This window comes from Ictalurus punctatus, chromosome 9, assembly GCF_001660625.3.
Source record: "Ictalurus punctatus breed USDA103 chromosome 9, Coco_2.0, whole genome shotgun sequence".
NCBI lineage: Eukaryota > Metazoa > Chordata > Actinopteri > Siluriformes > Ictaluridae > Ictalurus > Ictalurus punctatus.
This window is the reverse complement of record NC_030424.2, coordinates 14,273,723-14,297,630: the sequence shown is the minus strand read 5'-3', so window position 1 is coordinate 14,297,630 and position 23,908 is coordinate 14,273,723. Positions and strand designations below refer to the sequence as shown.

At 38.1% G+C, this 23,908-nt stretch overlaps 1 protein-coding gene across 4 annotated transcripts in view; it reads right to left on the bottom strand.

The window, feature by feature from the left end:
* The window catches only part of slc25a21 (solute carrier family 25 member 21), a 95,512-nt gene that overhangs the window by 15,243 nt on the left and 56,361 nt on the right, over positions 1 to 23,908 (bottom strand). For all 4 annotated transcript variants that reach the window (XM_017476755.3, XM_017476756.3, XM_053682813.1 and 1 more), the window contains 2 exons: positions 18,759 to 18,807; positions 2,871 to 2,954 (listed from right to left, as the gene is read on the bottom strand). In XM_017476755.3, coding sequence (XP_017332244.1) covers positions 2,871 to 2,954; positions 18,759 to 18,807 — 133 coding nt within the window. The remainder of the gene's footprint in view (positions 1 to 2,870; positions 2,955 to 18,758; positions 18,808 to 23,908) is intronic.

The window sequence follows — 23,908 nt, the reverse complement described above, 5'->3', positions numbered from 1 at the left end:
AATGTGAGCAAGTTATTTGTAGTAATAACTCGACAATAGTTGCTTCCTCCACCATTTGTGTAAATTATAACTAAACTGTTTTGGCCTGTGGCTATGACAATACTTTCTTTTGGGCTGTAATTCCACAACACAAATATACAACATCAAGGTGATAATTGGGGTAGAGGAAAGAAGAGCTGGTGTCTGCAGGGAGGCGCGTGCCGATTGCACTGCTGACAGCTCCACAGAGAGTGAGAATGGCATGCAATATTTGTGAGCTAGTAAAGGATCTCACAGCAGTCACTCCCCATGAGTTGCTGCTGTTTCACTGTCACCTGTGGCCACACACACACACACACACACACATGTGCACACACCTTACAACGGATTAGTTATATAAAACTGTCAACGGCACAAAAACGCACCATAGACAAAATGATGAGCACTATTTACCAAATCCCTACGTTATAAAACAGTATCTGGCAAGGCTGTTTGTTTGTGTCTGCATGAGAATGTGGGTGCTACATGCCAGCTCAGTCTGCAAGGTTACTACAACTGGACAGACCACTCTCAATGAAATTACCCCCAATTCTCCATTCCATAGTATGTCCATTCTTGTTTCTCTCAACTGAAGACTTCACTAAAATCTCTAGCCATCTCTTTAAAAAAAATTTAAAATCTTTATAAAATTGTAACATGAGTATGAGAAAGACTAATTATAATGACAATAATAATATTGATGATGATATTAGCAGCAACAACAACAACAATAATACCAAGAAGAAGAGAATAATAAGAAGAATTCTTATTTTACAGGTGGTGTAGAGGAAGTATACACACTGTTAAACCTGACAAGTTTAGTTTACGCCAATCAATTTAAATTCTGACTGCCTTAAACCACACAGGTTTAAAAATTGATAGCTTTGAATACAGCAAACTAATAAAAAGTTAGGTGTTAACTTATTTATTTATTTATTTTTTACACTTACTTAAATCCACTAAGTCAAGTTTAAAGAACTAAATAAGTAAATTTTGAAATGATATGGCTTTTGGTGAAAAGCTATGTCAAAAATAAAATAGCTCTCACACTCTCAGTAACTACTCTACCACTTTAAACAACAACAACAAAAACCTTGACCAAATTTCCCCTTGGGGATCAATAAAGTACTCTCTACCTCTATGTTTTTATTAGATGTACAGTGCCCTCCACTAATATTGGCACCCTTGGTAAATATGAGCAAAGAAGGGTGTGAAAATTTTTCTTTATTGTTTAACTTTTGATCTTTTGTTTAAAAAAATCACAAAAATACTCTGCTCTCAAGGATATCAAACAATTGCAAACATAACACAGGTTTATCCAAATAAATATATCTTTGTTAAATATAGTTGTGCAACAATTATTGGCACCCTTTTAATCAATACTTTGTGCTACCTCCCTTTGCCAAGATAACAGCTCTGAGTCTTCTCCTATAATGCCTGATGAGGTTGGAGAATACATGGCAAGATGTATTTAAAAAAAATGAAAACTATCAAAGTCTTACCTCTGTGAAACAGGAAATCATGGTTGAACAATTTTCTGTTCTGTGTCACCCAGGTGTATTTAAAAAATGAAAACTATCAATGGGAATATATTTTTCTCATATTCATAGGGGTGCCAATAATTGTCACACGCCTATATTTAACAATTTAAAAAAAAATAAACCTGTGTTGTTGTTTTTTATGTAATTGTTTGCTATCCATGAGAGCAGAGTATTTTTGTGATTTTTTTTTAAACAAAAGATAAAAGGGCTAAAGAATAAAGACAATTTTTCACAGCCTTTTTTTCCCCTCATATTTACCAAGGGTGCCAATATTAGTGGAGGACAATGTATGTCCATACAATTTGTCGAAATCAAAAGTACAAACTTTGCATTCTTTAGCCAGTTTACATATTTCATGATACCACGTGGATAATCTTCAAGCCTCATTGTTAAATTACATTAGTCACTGATGATTTATAACTGGTTGTAGTGAATAGTGTGTGTGTATAGAACATGGCGTCATTAAGTACACTAAGGTGGTCCTGGTGTCCACTATAATTGACATTCATAAAAAGGCTAATATTTTGAAACACAAACAATTGAACTGCTTTCAGAACTAAATTTATTATTCCTGACACTTTAATAAACAAGAATATATGTGATAATCATAGTAAAAAAAAGACCAATAAAAAATACAATATTTTAGTTATCAATCTTCTTTTTAAAAATTGTGCTTGTTCCTATGCCGGCCATTTTGGATGCAGTATAAGAAGTTCTTCCTAGCATCCCAGCCTATAACATGACACATCACTAGAAAGCCCAGGATGTCCTCTGTATAGTACAGTAGGAATTGCTAGTAGCTCAAAAAAGTCAAAGGACATGCATGAAAACAAAATTTCCATTACAGAGGACACAAGTCAATGGGCGGGGTCTCAGGAGGATATAAATAAATAGATAGATAAATAAATAAATGTAATAATTAGAAAATAAATAAAGGAATAAATGACAAATATAATTAAAAACAAATATAATTCATTTTAAATGAAATGTATTTTTGTATTACTTTTTTCCTTCATTTATTATTTTCTGTAAAATAATAAGTAAAAGTAAAAATAAATAAATATTAAAATATATGAACACATATAAAAATGGAAAAATTAAATAAAGTTATTTATTCCTTTATTTATTTTCCTATCCATTCATCCATCCATCCATCTATCAAACACACACATACAAGAAAAACCAAACATGGTACATTTCTAAGTACACACCAATATATGGTGTAGGACTAGCAAGATTAAGAAACATAGGTACAATAGATACAGTAATGCACAATGTACATGTGGCCACAGCTGAAAGCTGAATGCTTACCCCTCTTTGTGAAATATGGTTCTGAAACAGTCCTCCAGGCCTTTATAGCTGTTTGGGTCACTCACTCCACGCTGAATCTGGAACCTGAGGGAACATGCTGACAGTTCATTACTGTTGATATTTATTCATTTTTATTTAAATATCACCACATTTATTGCTACTTATAATAAAACAATTTGCCAGAAATCATGCAGGCTATTGGAAACGTGTTTCTTAATATAAGCATGCAAATTTATGTAACAAAAATTTTTACAAGTGAGATTTACAAGTTGTAAATGAAGGCAAAGGTGATTTGAGGCTCTGATTTTAATGTCATAAAAAAAGATTGCTTTTAAAATATAATGTTACTTTCTACACCAATACATTCCGTCTGAAAGTTGATATTAGAGTTTATGAATGAACTCTACTATGATCTCACTCGTATCTTTAAGGTGTGGCACATTGATGCAGTAGACTTTTGCATTAAGCCATTTTTGAATAGAAAATATAGTGTAAATTGTCTACAAATTTTGTTTTGAATGACTCATGACAACATTTTACAACCCCAATTCCGAAAAAGTTGGGACAGTATGGAAAATGCTAATGAAAACAAAGAGGAGTTTTTGACGATAAATGTTTATTTTGAAATTGAAGCATGCAACACGTTCGAAAAAGTTGGGACAGGAGCAGTTTAGGACTAATAGTGATGTGGCAAGTTGAAATAAGAAAGTGATGTGAAACAGGAGCCTCCAAAAAGGCCTAGTCCTTCAAGAGCAAGGGTGGGTCGAGACTCACCAATCTGTTAACAAGTGCATCAGCAAATAATCCAAAACTTTTAGTACAACACTCCCCAAAGACCAATCGGTAGGATTTTGGACATTTCACCTTCTACAGAGCAAAAATTTAATTAAAAGATTAAAGGAATCCGGTCAAATCTCAGTGCATAAAGGGCAAGGCCGAAAACCACTTCTGAATGCGTGTGACCTTTGATCCCTCAGACGTCACGGTCTTACAAACTGTCATGAGTCTTGCATCCACAGATGCAAGTTAAGGCTTTTCAATGCAAAGCAGAAGCCATACATCAACACCGTCCAGAAGCGCCGCTAACTTCACTGGTCTCGGCCTCATCTGATATGGACAGTATCACAGTGGAATCGTGTTTTGTGGTCAGATGAGTCAACATTTCAAAGAGTTTTTGGACAAAACAGCCATCATGCTCTCCGGGCCAAAGAGGAAAAGGACCATCCGAGCTGTTATCAGCGTCAGGTCCAAAAGCCAGTGTCTGTCATGATATGGGGGTGTGTCAGTGCCCATGGCATGGGTAACTTGCACATCGGTGAGGGCACCATTAATGCAGAAAGATATGTACACATTTTGGAGCAACACATGCTGCCATCCAGAGCAGGACAACACCAAACCACATTCTGCCTGGATTACAAGCGCATGGTTGCTTAAGCAGAGAGGGTGTGTGCTAGCATGACCCACCTGCAGTCCTGACCTGTTTCCGATTGAGAAAGTGCGGTGCATTATGAAGCACAAAATAAGGCAATGAAGGCCCCGTACAGTTGTGCAGCTGAAGAAATGTATAATGGATTAATGGGGAAAATTCCACTTGCTAAACTTAACCAACTGTGGTCTTCAGCACCACAGCTGATGTTACACAGTAGTAAACAGTCAACTGTCCCAACGTTTTTGGAGTGTGTTGCAGTCATCAGATTTGAAATGAGTGTATATTTTCAAAAATAAATTAAATTCACAAAAACATATTTTCAATATAATCCAGGGGGAACTGAATTTTCAATTGACTCTCTGTTTTTTTTTGCATTTTCCATACTGTCCCAACTTTTTCGGAATTGGGGTTATACTCTGAGTTACAGGACCTTTAATACTTCATTTTGAACTCTTTTTTTATATATATATTAAAAGGGTAATTTTATTAGTAGCGCTCATATTTCCTCTTGGGGATCAATATCTATCCATCCATCCATTCGTCCATCATTTTGTTTGTATACATGCTTGTTTTAGTAAGCTTAGTGCATGACTCTTAGAAAGAAATGCAAAAAAACAGACTGCTCAATCTCTAACATCACAATCTGGTTTGATACTCGCTCTCTATCTGCTCATAAGCAGAAATTAATTTGTGTCTGTCTTTTTGGGTTTCAGGATAAAAAGAATCAAATGTGTTGAAGTCCATATCGCAACTATTTAAGGATTTCACTGTATGATTTTATTATGTTTTAATTTTTGTTAATTATAATAACATAATGTATGGCTGATGTGTATATTCGATACACATCACATCCTTTTTTAGTTTAGGAAACTCAGTTATATACTCAGTTAGAGTGTAGCTATGAAGTGTAACAATAGTTAATATAGAGGTACTATAGAAATGAGTGAATCCACCAGGTACTTTTTACAACTGGTTATCAAATGAACATTTAAATTTAAATATTAAGGTCACAACACAAAATATTCAGTGCAGACGTGTTCTTGTGAGTTCTAAGTTGATTCACTGACAACTGAAAGAGACCCAAGGAATAGGACTGCAATATTTGGTCAATTTATCAACAAGAAATAAAGGAGCACAGACTAATCTGTGTACAAGTCTCAAACATCATTTTATCTCTAAGTGGTTCCAGGGGCTGTTCTAGAACCTCAAGCCCAATTAGGAAATCAAACATTTACTTAGCCCATCCATATTTTCCAATTAGCCTTGTCTGCCCCATAGCAGGCCTGCAAAAACTACATTTTACTGCTAGTAACCTTTTAGTTATAACTTTAGAATATAATTGTTAAGGGACCTTTTTAGAGCTACAACCTGCTAGTAACTTGCTAATGAACATAATCTAACGCCGTGTAAATTTTAAACTTAGGGTGCACTTGAAGAGAGTTTACTGCATTATCCAATTTCATTGTACAGATACTGATGAAAGTATATATTCCTCCAAGGGAGGAAACTCAGCATTTGATGATGTCCATGGGTACAAGACTTCAGGCAGTCATTTACTGCAAAGGATTTGCAACAAAGTATTAAAAATAATCCTAATATTTATAATTATGCTAACTTGGGCAATTATTTTTGAGCCTCTGAAAATGGAGTCTGCAAAAAATGGCTGTAATTCCTAAACAGTTGATGCAATATTTTTGGGAAACCCCTTGAATTAAGGCTGAAAATCTATACTTCAGTTACATCTGGAATGCTTCATTTCAAATCCATTGTGGTGGTGTACAAAGGCAAAATTAGGAAAATTGTGTCATTGTCCAAATACTTATGGACCTGGCTGTAAGTCTACACCTACAGGTGGACCAACAAGGTAGATGTATCTAATAAAGTATCCAGTAAATGTACAGTTTTTAAATATCCCAGCAACACATGGTGCACTTACATTTTTACCAGCGCAAAACTTACTAACATGCCACTACCATTTAAGTGCCACTGCTGTTGCATACATTTTTGGGTCATGAGGCAATACTGAGCAAAATTAGCATTTGAGGCCAAAATAAAAATAACCAAATTCATTATGTGAGAAGAACAAAAAAGGACAAGAAAGGCATTTTAGGGCATGGGGTGGTATGGACAAGAGCAAAGATTCCCCTCATATGGTTTTGACTGCCAAGTCAAGAGGTCAGCAGTTAGCCGTTCAGTCGGGTGCCTGAAGGGGCCATAAAGCGCATTGGTTCCATCGAAGGAAGGGGTTTACTGAGGTGACTAGGCTTTCATAAAGCCAACAGATTAACATCTTAGAGGGGCATGTCCCAGCATACAGTTTTGTAGATTCCCTAATAGCTTGTAAGGCATGCCTGAAAAACAGTTAAAATAGCACCATAAATGAATGTCTAACACCATATTAAGAGAGGGAAGGAAAAAAAAGGAATGGTTAAAGGGTTGGCAGTCTGTGGCACTGGGGGCAAGGGAGAATGGGTATGAGATGGAGGCACAGACCTGGAAAATTTAAGACCAGAAGAACTTGTAAACAAATTTAAATCATTCTTAATTAATGTCATATGAATGAAGGGTTAAGGACAGCTGTAGACAGAGTTCTATTTCTCCATGTTTGGTTTGCAGGGATAGTCAGGCCCAGACTAGCCGAGAGAGAGAGAGAGAGAGAGAGAGAGAGAGAGAGAGAGAGAGAGAGATGGCAGGGCTATGGTCCACTCGCAGCCTCCTGACCCCACGCATGACCCTTAGGTCACCTCATTTCCGTGTGTCCCTTACCTACCCTCTCATAAAGATCTTGGACCAAACAGCTTGGCCTGTGAGAGATAATGGGGGTATATGAGAAGTTCATGGTAGCAGGGCATGTCCCAGGCCTCTTGCCACACTGCCATATCATGTTGGCCATGCAGGAAATACCAGCAGACAAGGCGGGAGTTTATCTTCTGGTCAGCACAGATTTTTATATGGGTCCTCTATATGACCTAACAGGATAGCAACGTGAGTCTGAACTGTCAGCAATCTGGCTGATACAGTTGTAGCCTATTCTGTTATATTCAGCAAACCGTAAAACCACATAAAGCTCCGGACCTTCATTAACATATGAAGCTTTCAGAATTCTTATTGGTTTATCCTCAGAAAGAGATGATGTACTCAGAAATGATGATGCCTGCAAGTTCATTGACAATAAGGAAACTATCCCACTGTGCCTTATTTTACTATCCCACAGCATGATGGACAGCCAGGTGAGGGTGAAGATAAGGGCAGGTTGGTGTTTCTTTGAGCAATATGAGTGCCATGGGGTAAATAACCCTGGAGTCTTTTGCTTGACCCTAAAGTCCTTATAAAAAGTGCATATTCAAGGCCCTACTAAAGAAGATAAATAACAGTTAGGGAATGGGAGAACCCCTTTGTATTTTTACAGACAAGTATGCAGTGTTTTAGGGCCAGGCAGAGTGCTAGGGCCTTGTCCCCTCTGAGGCCCTTGTGGTAATGGGCTTACTTTGAGTCCAACAGGGGGGGCTGTGCTAGGCTAGAGGACAAGCTGATGGGCTCAGGACCAATAATGATGGTGTTAAAAAGAGCCCTTTGGGAAAGGTAGAAGGTTACTGGGTTGATCAAAAGGCTTGAGTTTGATGGCTTTGCCTTTAAAGGTATAGGTTGAACTTTTAAAAAAGGTCTCTTAAATTCGCCTTCTTTAAACCTGGGGTATTCCCCCACAGAAATTTCAACCACTGAACCTACTAATTCAGTAGAATACTGATTCAACAATACATAAAAACTGAATAAAAGAATTCTGTAGTATCTGGGAATCTGATGTTGTAGGCTGTTGATGGAATAAGGAAGTAATATGATGACAAAGTACAAAAAACAGGGATAGTCATAAGAAAAAAATAAGTAAACCCCATGGAAATTGTTGGATTTCTTTACATATTTGGACAAGCAAACATTTGATCACCTTTGAAACATTGATAATTAATAAAGTTAATATACTTGAAGAAAACCACAAGGAAAATGAGCTTTTTCAATCATTTAATCAACAGAAATATCAATGGATATGATATTATTCTGTGGAAAAAGTAAGTACACCCTTGACCTCAGAAGCTAGTATTGCTGCCTTTAGCAGAAATAACCTCTTGTAGGTGATTTGCATAATTGTCTACCAATCTCTGACACTGGCTTGCAGGGATTTCTGACCAGTCTTTCATGCAATATTCATTCACTTGCAAGATGTTTAAGGATTTTCTTGTATGTACAGACTGTACAAATCCCTCCCACAACATTTCAATGTGAGTCAAATCCGGGCTTTGACCATTCCATAACCCTCCATTTCTTCTTTTCGAGCCATTCGTTGATGGATTTGCAAGTGTGCTTAGCTTGTTGAAAGGTATTTTGGTTCTTCATCTTCAACTTCAACTTTCGGAGAGATGGCCTCACATTATCTTCAAGCACTCTTTTATATGATGCAGCATTCATAGTTAAATCAATGAATGCAAGCTCTCCAGTCCCTGAGGCAGAGAAGCAACCCCAAACCATAGCATTTCCATCAGTTTGCTTCACAGTTGGTATGAAGTGCTTCTCCTGTAAAGCTGTCTTAGGTCTGCACCAAACATGTCTGCTGTTACCGTGGCCAAACAACTCTATCTTTGATTCGTCTGTCTAGAGCACATTATTTCAAAAGGCCTGGTCTTTGCCTATATGCTCATTGGCAAACTGTAGTCTTACAGTCTACCACTGGAGACTTCTTTATGCATCAGATGGTAGATGATTTTCCTTACAGTGGAATGATGTATTCCAAATAATTTGGAGATCTTTTTCAATCCTTTGCCAGACTCATAGGCATACACAACTTTTTTTCGGAAGGCCTTATCGAATTCTTTAGATCTTGTCATGATGACACCACACACCTCAATAACAAAGGGTTATTGAGTTTTAAATAAGACAGGTTCCACCCGCACTCCCTAAACAGGTTCTGATCACTGGCACCAAATCTTGAACACCTGATTCAAATTAATGGATTTGAAGATGCGATAAATTTAGGGATGTACTTACATTTTCCATTTGACTGATCTTTTTGTTTGTTAATATAAATTGCGAAAATTACTACAAAATGTCACTTTTACACACACACACACACACACACACACACACACACACACACACACACACACACACACACACACACACACACTGAGCACTTTATTAGGAACACTTTACTAAAACTGAGTACAAGTAACACGCATCAGAGAGCATCTTCTCTTCACATTGTCGGATCTGCAGTACATGAGGAAATCCAGACGGTCGCATTAAAAGGAAATCTATTTTTTACAACCAAACAGTTAATTTTAATGAGCAGGATCATAAAAATGGCAGAAGTATGTGGTACCTGAGGTTAAAGCACAACATGACAAATGCAGGCATTTTATCAAATTCAGAATAGGAAACAACACGATAATGTTTGCCTGAGCCAGCTCTTCATGTATGTTTAGTAGCACTAACTGCAAGCAATTCTACAGGATAGGACTTGGTCTTCAGTTTGTTTTCAATTTATCTTACTGACAAATCCATAATTTATTTTATATAGAAGATAATTCTAAATGATAAATAATATGAATCTTTTTGTTGTCAGGTAAACTGAGCCAGTGGAGAGAAGGAGATAAAGATGGGATGTAGGGCATAAGGGGAAGTGATAAAGATGTTGCGCTTGTGACACGGCGGGATCCTGGAGTTTGTCTGGGTTAAAGGAGCTTGGGTTTCAATGGCACAACAGGCCCACTGGACCCACTGTGACCAAAGTAATGAAGGTAACCAAAAAGGATTGGACAGGGCAAGGAGTTTCAGTGTGAGGATGCTCTTTTAGACAGAAATTCAATCCTTGACTTAAAGGTCTGTCTCCCTTAATGGCTTCTTCTTGCTTGGCCCTGACATTGCCAAACACTAGATGATCCCTTTGTGATGTGGCACTTTGTGTACCATGTTCTTAGCTCTTGCATTTCACAATTTATAATCAATTGTTGACATAAAGGACTCTGTAATAAATTAAATACTCATTATCACATACAACAACTCTATTTATCCCAAACATATCTAAATAACTAAACACAGAATTTGGGAACAAACCCAAAATATGTGTGAAGAGGTAATTCACAGATCTAGGGGATAGCCCTGGCTCCACTCAGCATAGTTACAGCTTCTTTGAAGTAAGGAAATGGTTGGGGATAGTGAAGACTCCTCAGTCAGCAGGCAACTGGCAGGTATTGATCAGGACAGCACAGGTCTCAGTTATCAGCACTCACAGGGCTGCTTCTTCAAACAGAAATCTGAGACTGTACATTACAGCTCTGTGTTTATGCTCCCCACACGACCTGACACAGCACACAAAACACCACATGTAGTGGGCTGCAGATGCTGCAAGGCGACCGACAGGCGCTGGAGACAAATGAGTTTTCATTGAGCACTTTACTACTTCTCTAAAACGGGTCATTTAAGCACACCAGGACACTTTTGCTTTATTTCTATGTTTTTACTATAATGTATTTGGGTATTGGTAACCCCCACTAACATGTTTAATACCAGGTTCTAATGTGCTATGGCATGTACATAAACATAGTTATACTGTTTCAAATGATCTACAAAGAGACCAGACCTTGCCTTGAAACTTTTAATATATACAGTACCTAGCATAAATATTGACCCCTTGAACTTGCCCACATTTTGTAGTGTTACAACCTGAAAGTAAAATGGATTTATGGATTTTATTGGGATTATAGTTCATGAATCTACACAAAATAGTCCATAATTCTGTGCTGGATGGTCAATGTAGTTTGCAAAATTATTTACAAATAAAAAACAAAAAAGTTGTGGTTGTATGAGTATTCATCCCCACTGCTGTGAAACTGGCCACTGTAAATTAGTGCTATAGTGCACTAGATGCCATCAGAAGCCATATATTAAGGCTGCAAGGCATCTTTGATCTCAGTATAAATACAATTGTTTCTGGAAGGAGTTAGACAAAATTCCTAAGAAAGAGCATCATGAAGACCATCAATACATGTCCAGGACAAGATACTGTAAAAGCAGGAGGGCATTAGTCAGAGAAGCAACCAATAGGCCAAGAGTAATTCAGGAGTAACTCAGGAGAAATCCATATCTCAGATGGGAGAAGCTGTTCACAGGACAACCGTTATTCGGACATTCCACAGAGTCAGGGTTTAGGGAAAAGTGGTGAGAGTTCTCTGGTCTAATGAGATCAAAATTTAACTTTTTGGCCTTGGCAAAAAGCGCTATGTTTGGCCAACACTGCACATCCGACACAACCTCCTAACGCGTGCATGTACATCTATACAATTCTGCAGGTTGATTATGTGTATATTCATACATCTGGTAAACACTGTGTGCTGTTGACTGATATGGGTGCGGTGAGGGATATTTTACAAACACGCCACCATTATTTTAGCTTCAGATTTTATTTGATAGCTTCAGTATAATTATCCTCTAGTACTCCCAAGTGGTACAACAGATAATTATTTGTCGATATGTCTTTTGATTTAAGTGGATTTTATTTGGCTTCTGTTTTGAAAAGTTAATCAATAATAATAATAAACATTACTACAGCCACTTTTCTCTCTTGGACTCCCACCCACAGATTGCAATGGCATCATTGGGATTCAAACTTGCCATCTCCAGATGAGAGGGTAAAGCTTTTCTGTTGCACTACTCAGGAACACTAAAGAGCTTAGTTTACTTCCAGCTTATCTGTATACTTCTAATTTATCATACTTCATACTTCTATTCATTTTGACAGGGATCACACACACACACACACACACACACACACACACACACACACAAGCACACAGAACACAGAGGGGAGGGGGGGGGGGAGAGTTGGTGGTGGTGGTGGTGTTCATGAGGACCAAAGCCATGGCAGGGAAGGATTAGAGGATCAGGGCAGCACAGCTAAACGCCATGCTGCTTTACTGGGGCAGATCAACTTCCAAACCTAAGAGCTTTGAGCCCTGCTGTTTAAGGGCAGGTTGAGGGATGCTATCAGGAGGGCACTGAGGTTCAGGCAGCAGTCGGGGGTGGAAGCATAGAGACTAGACTCTTGCCATCACCCACTCCTCAAAAGGAATCTGTCTGTTACAGCCCTTGTCAAATGACCCCCCTTCCCACAGCAACACCACTTTCAAACATGCTCTGATCAGAGAGAGGCAAAAAGAGTTACAGTAAGAGCAGCAAGGGGTAATCATAGGGTTTTCCCAGCACTTGCCAGTTGGGCTTGGATGTGTTTGTGTACCTGCTGTGGTTGACATAGTTAAGAACAATCAGAACAGGCCGGCATGGATCATACATTCAATGCTGGTTTACATAGACACTCCCCATACCCACAACACAAACTACAGAAATTTAGCTACAAGAAATAAGCAATGTTAGCTGGAGGGATGAGTCTGACAGGAGCCAAACTGCCTTCAAACGATAGCGCTATAATTACGCAAAAATCATATATTATGTGATAGTCCTATACTTCTTTCTTTACAAGCTGTTTTGAAACTATTTTGAATTGGCATGCAACATAATTGACAGACAAGTTTTTGTGATGGTTCACATAAATTTTTTGTTCCTGTTTACAGGGCCTGGGGCACCACAGAGACCAGGGCTTTGTTTATATATATTTTATTGATATTTCCTGGAACATAAGAATTATGCAAACATGTGAATGCTTCTGTGAGAATTGCGAAGTTTTTAAGTATAATTAAGTAATAAGAAATCCATATACAATGACTATAAAGTCTTTGACAGCCTTTGAGAATTTATTTTGAATAACTGACCATTGATAATTGACAATTTTGTTCAATCCAGTTACAATGGATTTTAAAAGTCTACACACCACTGTAAAATTGGCAGGTTTTTGTGATGTAAAAAAAATTTCAACCAAGATAAATCATGTCAGAACATTTTACACCCTCAATATGAAATTACAAGATACAAAAATTAAGCGAAAAACAATCAGAAACATTTTAGGGAAAAATAAGAAAAATTAAAAGTTACAATAGCCTGTTTGCATGTGTGCACACACTTTTATAATTGGGGATGTGGCTGTGTTCACATTCAAACTCATGTTCAAATGTAATTACCATACAGCTGTCATCAATTAAATTATTCTGATTAACCCCAAATAAAGAACAGCTGTTTCTCTAGGATTTTCTTTACTTCTTGGTTTCATCTGTCTGCTGAAGCCATGGTCTACAAAGAGCTTACAAAGCATGCATGGTATCTCACATGTTGAATGGTATCAATCAGGAGAGGGCTTTAAAAGAATTTCCAAAACATTAGATGTAACATGGAACACTGTAAAGGCCATCATCAACAAGTGGAGAAAATGACATCACAAATAACAGGATGTCCCTCCACATTTTATAAATAGACAAGACAAAAACTTACCAGGGAGGCTGCCAAGAGACCTACAGCAACATCAAAGAGCTGCAGGAATATCTGACAAGTACTGATTACTCTCTGCATGTAAGAACTATCTCTCATATTCTTCAGATGTCTGGGCTATTGGGTAGGGTGGCTAAATGGAAGCCCTTTCTCACAAAAAACACCAAAGCCCAAATAAATCACCGTAAACCATGTGGGAAAATGTGTTAAGGTCTGATGAGACCAATTCCAACAGATATAATAATTCCATAATTCCAAAAGGTATGTTTGGTGCAAAAAAAGCACATCACCAAAAGAGCACCATACCCATGGTGCAGCATGGTGGTGACAGCATCATGCTTTAAGGCTGCATTTCATTAGCCAGAACTGCAGGTTTTATCAAGGGAGAGGGAATCATGAATAGCTACAAATACAAGTCGATTAGCAACATTTTCAGGTGTCTGCCAGTAAGCTGTAGATGAAAAGGAATTTCACCTTTCAGCGTGACAGTGACCCAAAGCATGCATCCAAATTAACAAAGGAATATCTTAGCCAAAAGAAGATCAATGTTTTTGAATGGTCTAGCCAGAGCCCAGACCTGAATAAAACTAAAAATCTGTGGGGTGACCTGAAGCTGTGCATAGCATATGCCCTCGATGCAATTTGAGTGATCTAGAATGTTTTTGCAAGAAATAGTGGGAAAATATTGCCAAGTCAAGATGTGCCTCGCTAATAGACTCTTACCCAAAAAGAGTGTTGTAATAAAATCAAAAACTGCTTCAACAAATTATTAGTTTAGGGGTATGCACACTTATGCAACTAGGTTATTGTAAGTTTTTTATTTTTCCATTTTCCCTAAAAAAGTTTCTGATTGTTTTTCGCTTAAGTTTTATACGTTGTAAATTTCACATTGAGGGTGGAAAATGTTCTGACATGATTTGCCTTGGTTTAAAAAAATTTTACATCACAAACCTGCCATTTTAACAGGGGTGTCTAGACTTTTTATATCCACTGTAAATGGATTGAACAAAATGGTCATATTTATTCAAAGTAAAATCTTAAAGGCTGTCCATTCAGCCTTGCTAAAGATCAAGATTGCTAAAACATCAATGCCAGGCAGATGGCAAAGACTGCAAGATCAGTACCAGTGGACTGTCTGAAAACAAGTGGCATGTGTTGACTTGGATTTGGTGACGAGGTCCACCTTCATCTCATTACTCCTATCAATTGCTACTCCTCTGGCTATACACACTGGCTATTGCTCCAGAAGAGGAGTTGCCCTTACTGAGGCTGTGGATGGACTGTGGATAGACCCACTTGACGAGAATCCCTGCAAGGTAGAGAGACCCGCTAAATCTCATGATGGTTGATGTAGCTGACAACCACAGTGTTGTCTAGGTGAACCAACATGTGACTTTTACATCAGATTATTTTCTGTCAACACATGTCTTAAAGTTGATTATTTTGGACATTTGTGGAACAGCACCACCAGCGGTTGTAAGAAAAACACACAAAAAGGTCTGAAATGATGCTATGGCAATCAGTCCTAATGAGCCCAGGGCAATAGATTCACACTGCCTATTACATACACTCATGTCAGGTGATTACACAGAGTGAACCACCCCCTAGATTGTGTATGTTTCAGTGCATCCATAACATCATCAGCTGGTGTGTAATGGACTCAGTGATGGGTGTAATTAAAGTGAACGAGGTGGATTATTTATTCTATCATCTTTTTCTCCCAAAATGGTTTGAACTTAGGTTCAAACCTAAGTTTTGTTGTCTAGCTACTGGCCATCAGGGCAGAAAAGGCCACTTGCATACAGACATATGTGGTGTTAGAGAGTGGCCGAAGGGTAGGGCTTTGAATTTGAATGCCGGTCTTTCAAGTGTTCTTGTTGTGAAGGGAACATGAAAATAAGCATTGGGCAGGTCCACCAACATGAATCAGTCCTGCAGCTGAACAGCTTCAACAACATTTCTCAACCTTAGCATACAAGAAGGGGATAGGTTTAACCCCCTTACATCTACAATTAGACCAAACTGCCATCATTCTTATGAACAAGGAGGTAAGTGGAGTAGAATCCATTGTTTCAATCTTTCGTATGTGCCACTGTCCAACAGGAAAACTTTTGGTCAGAGCAATAATTTTGTTACAAACTGGTATGGACAAGGCCCAGAGCACCAAAAAGATTCAGGACCAGTGGCAGAACTGAAGTTTATATCCCTGGACATTGTCATGAGGATCCACTTATCTGATGTAGTCGCTGCCCAGTAGGTGATGTATTCAGCCATAAAGTGTCTTGTTGTCAGCCTCTGGCTATCATGGGCATGTTCACAGTTAGTAGACCGTTTAGTGGACTGTTTAGTGGTGGGACTGTTTAGGGCCTGCGCTACTAGATGGATAGGAAGACGTGTGCTAGGCAGGCAGGACACTTGTTGAAGATCTGAACTGATGTATGGTGACTTAAAAGTGCTGCTCAGATGGTCCATTTGCCTATCCAGGGCTTATTTGTGGGGAGGCTGGCAGATTTTGCAGGATTGATCTGCACACGTCTGGCAGAGCAGATTGATGCTGCACATAAACAAGGCTGCAACATTGAGGATGACCCTTCCCACCCCTTGCATGGACTTTACACCCTTCTTGCCTTCTGGCAGAACGTTCTGGAGTATCCATGCCACCAGCACCAAACTCCACAAAAGCATAATTAGATAGCCAACAGAGCAAGGATGGCCAAGTGATCTGTAACAGATGAGCTCCAAAGAACAGCTTTTATGTCATATTGAAGGCATGACACAACTCGGTGACTAAGCATTGATAACAGAGTTTGAAAAACAAAATAGCAGCAGAAAATTATACGATACCAACACACACAAAAACATTTTTGTTGGAACAACCTAGAAAACAGAGAAAACAATGACTCAAGCTATAAAGGGTCATGACAAGCATTACAAAATTGAAAGCTAGCAAGTCAAGTGGGCAGGACTAGACAGAGATGTTTGAACCTGTGGGAGGATCTAAGGGTGTGTTTGGGGTTGTGTAACCAGATCTCCACATAAAGAACAATCTGGACTTCTTCCTGGTCTCTAATGAGAGTGGCAGTGAAGCCGGCAGGCTGATCAGAGTCAGATGGGGTGCCCCAAGCACACTGCCCCCCGCCGAAAGTGCCGCCCGACACCCTCTGTTACCTCCAAGTGAGCTGAGACCAGCCCATGAACCATGTAACTAGGTGGTTTCCAGGTTAATGAAAAGCTGTAACTCCATTCCCACTGTCTTCCTGAAAGGCTAACTATATACAAACACCACCCAATGCACTCCACCCCAGTAGCAAATAATGCACCTTAAAAAAAATTATTAAGCCTTCTTGAATAATGGGAAATGATATTTACCACACTGATAACCTACAAAGAATGTGATTCCTCTTTTATACACTGATACCGCTGAGCAACTCTCTGAGCAGCTCTAGGTGGGTGTGGGTGTGGGTGTGCAACAACCCCCACCCTTTCCTCTCCCTGGCTCCGGTGCCCTCATTTGGACAGGGCAAATATGTATTCTAGAGTATACATTGTGTCAGGTTCCCCTCTAAAAAACCCTTTGATTCTACCAAAGCAGCTTTTTGAATAGAGAAAAAAAATGTTCACTCCAGTTGGCATCCAATTTGGAGCAGTGAACATTAAAGCAGCAGCGAGGTACTAATAAGAGACATTCCTGCAACTAGCGTCAGAAAGGAGGTGTGTTGGGTACAACTCCCTCCATGGCTCCAAGACCTGCACTAATAGATTTCAGCTCTACTCACCCTCCCAATTAGCCTTCTAGCATGCTTTAGGAGAAAACGTTGGTGGGGAGAAAAGAGAAAAAGGGAAAAGAGCAACTAACAGATGACTATTGAAAATGTAAATCCTCCATTTCTTGCAAAGACCTGAAGTCATGTCTTCACAAAAAATGAATTAACTTTCATATTCTAAATCCAGTCCGTAATATAGAATTACAGTTTGCCATTTGATTAGACTTGAACTTGAAAAAAATCTGACAGTACAAAGACACAAAGTGTCAGACAAGTCACATACATAAAGAAAAACGCTGCTACATGTCTCTCTCTTTCATACATACCTTAAATAGATAATGCAGACATACCATAGTGGGGCTTTCCCCACTTTTATGGAGGAGCACTACAAAGAAAATAGAGTGTGCACTTTTAACCCTGACCCCGCATGAAGAGAGAGTGGCCTAACCATGGCAAAACCTACAACTAGAGACCTTAAATCACCCGACAGGATTCTGGAATATCACATATCAATTTGTATGAACCCATGTACTTAAGTTTAATCTACTTTTGCCTTGTTTTCGTTGTGGCTTCTTTAGCAAAACTATCTCACATCTTTCAATTCAAAACATCCAGATTCATATACTGCAAATGACTACAGCAAAGAGTATCTGTATGTGCACATACATATGTGTGCATGAATATACATAAGTGTGTGTATGTGTGCGGGCGTGTAAGCATGTTAGCAGGAGAGCCAGGGTCTTGGCAGGGCACATAGAGGCCATAAAGGTTTAGGAGTGGCCCACGACCTGTTTACTACCCACTGAGTAGCTTTGGTGTGAGGGCCCCGATCACCCTCCACCCTCGCCTTTCAATCTCTCTCATATAACACAGGGGAAGAAAATTAATTCATGAGCTTCAACATTTGCCATGCACCAATCAAGACTCATTCTTTTTTATGTTCCTTTTGGTTTTTACAACCATAGGCCTAGAACAAGGGATAAAGTTCAAAGGAATAATGAGGTAAAAGTGTGAGTGATTTGTGAACATTAAAAGTATTAAACATTTCGGGCATGGGTAAATGATGCATTTCATTTTCCCAAAATGATTTAGACTCTTGGCCCTAGTGCCCATATGCATGCCTGTCCAGCCCATATTTGGAAAACACAGAGGAACAAAGATATGTATTAAAAGCATTCAGAAATATAGGCCTGTCTAGCTTCTGCAATCCAACGAAGAATTAATGTGTTTGAGTTATTTATGGGGAAATCATTCTGCATTTTCTGTTACCTGGTCTTCACGACATCCAGAGGGTGCATCAGACATATCTCCACCAGACCTAAAGAGAAAACAAACAATTAGATTACTCTCTTTAATGTCCAGGCATAAAAAGTGCACCTTGTTCTGTAATGTAATTTTTATTCATTTTAACGCTTCAGATTATATCAAACCACCACATTTCTAAAACCCGCAGATCCTAGAGGAAACTCAGTAGAAAGTTCATGCCATGAAAAATAAATGTTCTACTGTAGAAAACTTTAATCTGCAAATATTTTAACCACATAAAAATTAGGAGAAACCAAGATCCATACATTTATAAATACAAAGCGTCAGATTTCTGTAAACCATATGTCCTTGTGTTCAGTATGCGTATGTTCGCCTGCCATGATTATACAGGGGGGATTCCCTCAAAATGCCTCTGCAATAGTTCCTCAACCACACATCTGACAGGAACCACTTGGCAAGACCATTGCCTTCATCACTTACATTGTGCTTTTGTCCTATTACCACTTCACTGGACAACCATGTCGTGAGGCTCTTTGCAAAAATCAATCACATACAGAGATGTGGCAAATGGTCTGGTATGGTTGCTTGCTTGGTTAACAAGCCATTATAATCATGCGTTTTTTCTACAGTCTGACTTTGTTGATTATAGTCATTGCAATCAAGTCAACTTCTCCTCTGATTGGTAATTCATACAAATACTGTGCAGTTCACAAATAAGTGGACAGTAAAAATTTTTTAGGTGTTATCTCAATACTCCAGCACATTTGACTTGAAAATGTCAATTCAGTTAGCCTATAGTGGAGAAAAGCAGCTTTTTATAGATGCATACATCCATAGATACAAATACATATCCATAAAGATGTACCAGTGAAGGTATTTTTTAGAGGGTCATCCCACTTTTCTATATAACCAAAATTATGAGTATTTTTCATCAGATTTATATTGAGAGCTGAATTCTAAACATGTTTAAATACACTTCCACAATCAATAATAAAAAAATACTTCTTCTACAATGCTTTTTACAGGGAACATTGGGAAAAAGGTTTTCCTTTTGCTTCCATACAGATAGTCAAGTTAAAAGGATATTCCAGCATCAAATTAGCACCTATTACGTTATTTGTCAACAGTATTCTATAGTGCAGCATTGTAAAACTTTAACCTCATTTGTTAGACTGTGATGGTTTTGTTTATTTATAGTGTTATTTTTGCCATTATGTCAGTGGTGTATCACTGCAATACCCCGCATACTTTACCGTAACACACACAAACATTTGGAATCCTTGAGTGGTGAGCTATCCTTAGTATTACAACACGTGTGACTAAGAACTAGTAGTAAATTGTCGCTTAATTGATCTGAATACTGGAATCGATTTTTTCTCCTAGCTAAGACGACAGTTAATTTAAAGAGTACAGCATAGCCTGTGTGAAAGTTGAAGATTTTCAACTTGAAGTTGAACATTTCTCTAAAAAATTGTACAACACAAAAGGAAATATAAAAGGAGTAAAAACATACAGTTCCCTCCACTAATTTTGGCACCATTGGTAAATATGAGCAAAGAAGGCTGTGAAAAATTGTATGTATTTTTTAACCTTTTGATATATTGTTCAAAAAATTCACAAAAATATTCTGCTTTCATGGATATCAAACAATTTCAAACACAACACAGGTTTATAAAAATATTTTTGTTAAATATAGGTGTGCAACAACTATTGGCACCATTATGAATTCATATCAGAAAAAGATATGTGTATTTCTATTGATATTTAAATTTTTTAGTACACCTAAAAAAATTGACTAGGAACAGGAAATTGTTCAACCATGATTTCCTGTTTCACAGGGGTATGAATATGAGAACACATAGGCCAAACTCCCTTAGTCATTCATAACAATGGGTAAGACCAAGGAATAAAGCTATGATGACAGCCTTCTTTGCTCATATTTACCAAGGGTGCCAATATTAGTGGAGGGCACAGTATTTAATGTTCCATTAGCACTTCAGAATGGCAGCCTATGGCAAATATTATAAAGAAAACTGTAAATCAATCTATTATCCACACAAAATGGATGCAGGTGGCAAGTTGCACTGGCCCCAAGGGACGTGAAGTTGAGCTGAGATAAGCTGAGTTAACTTGCTGACTTTTGCTCTAGGCATTAACCATTAAAAAATACATTGCAATCCAAATGTTAATTATGCACTCCAGTTTCTTTGTCAAGACCTGTTTATTATTACATGCTTTGTAGTTGGTTTTAAAGCCTGGTGAGATTTGAATTTGACATCTGATTGCATCTCTACTTGCTTTTCTTGATGCCGAGTCAAAATGATCTCCAATGTAATGCTGATCTGAACACAGATATTCAGCCTCGTAGCAGTTACATTCTGAACCATTTATATCTAGCGACATTCTACATTAGAAACTCTCACAGTTAGACAGCAATAAACTGCCCCATAGCAGACGTTCTTCAAAATTTACTTCCACCCCCATAAAGTGTCACAAAGAGGTTTTCTCACAATTAAGAAAAACAATTATATAACATTCTATAAATGAAATTATTCTCTAGAGCCTTCACTGTCATCCTTTTACTACAAATATAAAAGCTCTATTTATAAAAGATACTGACAGGCAAAAAAAAAAAAAAACCTATACAGGATTCAGGCATAGATGTCAAAGACCTACTTAAAAAGAGCTGCTTAAAGAGCTGCTTAAAAAAATACACTTAAAAAGCAGACCTGCTTTAATCATATAGTGTATTATCTTATATATGGTATTATACACAATAGGCCCTTGTCATATCGAAACTGGACTACTGCAATGCACTACTCTCAGGCATCCCACCCAGCTCCATCAAACCCCTGCAGATGATTCAGAATGCAGCAGCACGTCTCGTCTTCAACCAGCCCAAAAGGACCCATGTCATACCCCTCTTCATCTCCCTCCACTGGCTTCCTGTAGTTGCCCGCATCAAATTCAAGGCATTGATGCTCACGTACAAGACCTTGTCTGGATCAGCACCCCCCTAACCTCCCCTAACACTTTCCTGGAGGCTTACATTCCCTCACGTAATCTGCGATTGATTAATGACTGACGCTTAGTAGTGCCTACTCAGCATGGCTCAAGGTCCCTTTCCAGACCCTTCACACTAACTGTTCCATGGCTCTACACTGCGACCATTTCACTGGCATTTGCGACTGAAAAGTACTTTGTGCGACTATGAAAAGATATATATATAGTCGATCAGGATGAAAGAAATCAGTATCGTCTGTAAAAATCCTGATCGGAGCATCAGTAATGAACAACATTAAACTAAAGCGCTTCCCATCTGACGGGTAAATGAACTCACCCAATCACATCCTACATGAGATTATTCAGATACATACACAATATACACAGAGCAGTTCGAGAACTGACTCCAGCCCAGAACCATGACAGTGGAAAATGTCTAATAGTGTAGCTTTAAATATATTTAAGAGGAGCAGACTTCAAACACTGAACATTGATGTTTATTGTATTTGTTTACAAGGTAGAACAGGTTAACGGTTGTTGTTTCTTGCATACAGCCTGTAAAATTAACTGAAAATGTTAAATTTAGTTTATCAGAAGGTAAATTAATTTGTCATGGCTCACAATATGTACCTATATTCTGTCATAATTCACAAGCTCAAGTTTTCTCATGCCTACTTGTGTGTTATATTGTGGCACATTAATGTTACCATCTCTAAAAAAAAAAAACCTAAACTTCAGCCGTGCTCCTAAATTTTTGACTCTGCTCCTAAATATTTGTAATTAGGAGCACTTGTGCTCCTAAAAGAAATGATTACCGTAGAGCCCTGTGTCCGTCAGTGATAGAATGAACTTCCAACCTCAACCCAGACAGCAGAATCTGAAACTATCTTCAAAAAACAGCTAAAGACCCACCTCTTCTGTGAGCACGTATCTAACCCCTAAAACAGCAAAAAAAAAAAATAAATAAATAAATTTAAAAAAAAACCCCAAAACCCTTGCTCTGGCTCTTACACCTCTAGTCTGCGCATTTTGCTTTTCTAGAACTCAATTAAAAATCTTGCATGGTAGCACTACTTGTATTGTTCTCCGCTTGATACATCGCTTTTCTTGTATTTCCTCATTTATAAGTTGTTGTGGATAAAAGTGTCTTCTAAATGAATAAATGTAAATGTATTATCTTGTATAATCTTATATGATATTGTAAATATTGTTATAAACACTGTTGAGGTACAGCTGTAAAACAATAAAATCGCCAAAGTCCAATTCACTCTATTTATGTTCAGCACTGTATAAATCAGCATGTACAGAAGCTACAGTAATCTATGAATGAATTATGCTTAATCAGCATTCCAGAGCATCAGGACTATAGCGGTGACAGGACACAGTTTAGACAGTTTAACACATTGTGAATAATGCTGATTTCACACTGTGAAAGCCTACTCTTGGCTCTGTGTTTACAGCAGCTACCAGACAGATCAAGTTCCACTGAATGAAAATGCAACAATGGTTGAAACTCTATCTGGGTTGGCTTCTTGCTATGTAAATAGGCAAGGGCTAGTTTCAATGCCTGTTTTGCACCAAACACTTCATGACAGTGAGGAATTGTAAAAGTTTTTTTGTTTTGTTTTTTTGCTTGAAAGATGCTCACAGCTTGACTAACTTGCAGCACAATAATCATAGGTATGGCTGTTTAAACAGTAGAAGAAGATAAGTGAGATCCCTAGAGTTAAGAGGTTAAGAGTCTCAAAGAGATTATGGAACACAGGGACTCTTTCTCAGTTTAGCCTCTAAACTCGGATTCTCATTGCCACACTGCTATTGACTTTAATAGCTTCTCTCACAGATTTCACCATGTGTACACAGCTGTTCAGCAATACGGCACTCATTCTAATTTGCTCTATTAAATATATTGTCCATAAACAAGACACTGTCTCCTTAGGGGTTTTCCAGGAAGGAAATTATCAGGAGAAATACCAGAGTGAAATAACAGTTCACTGCTGATACTTAATCCTGGGCATTTCCAGCTAATATTAGCACATTGCCATAAGTATGATCCAGAAGTGTCAAATGTAGTTTAGAGTAAACCCACTAATAAGTAACATAAAAAGATTTCAACATGTTTTCTAAAGCAAAAGTGGCATAAATAGTAA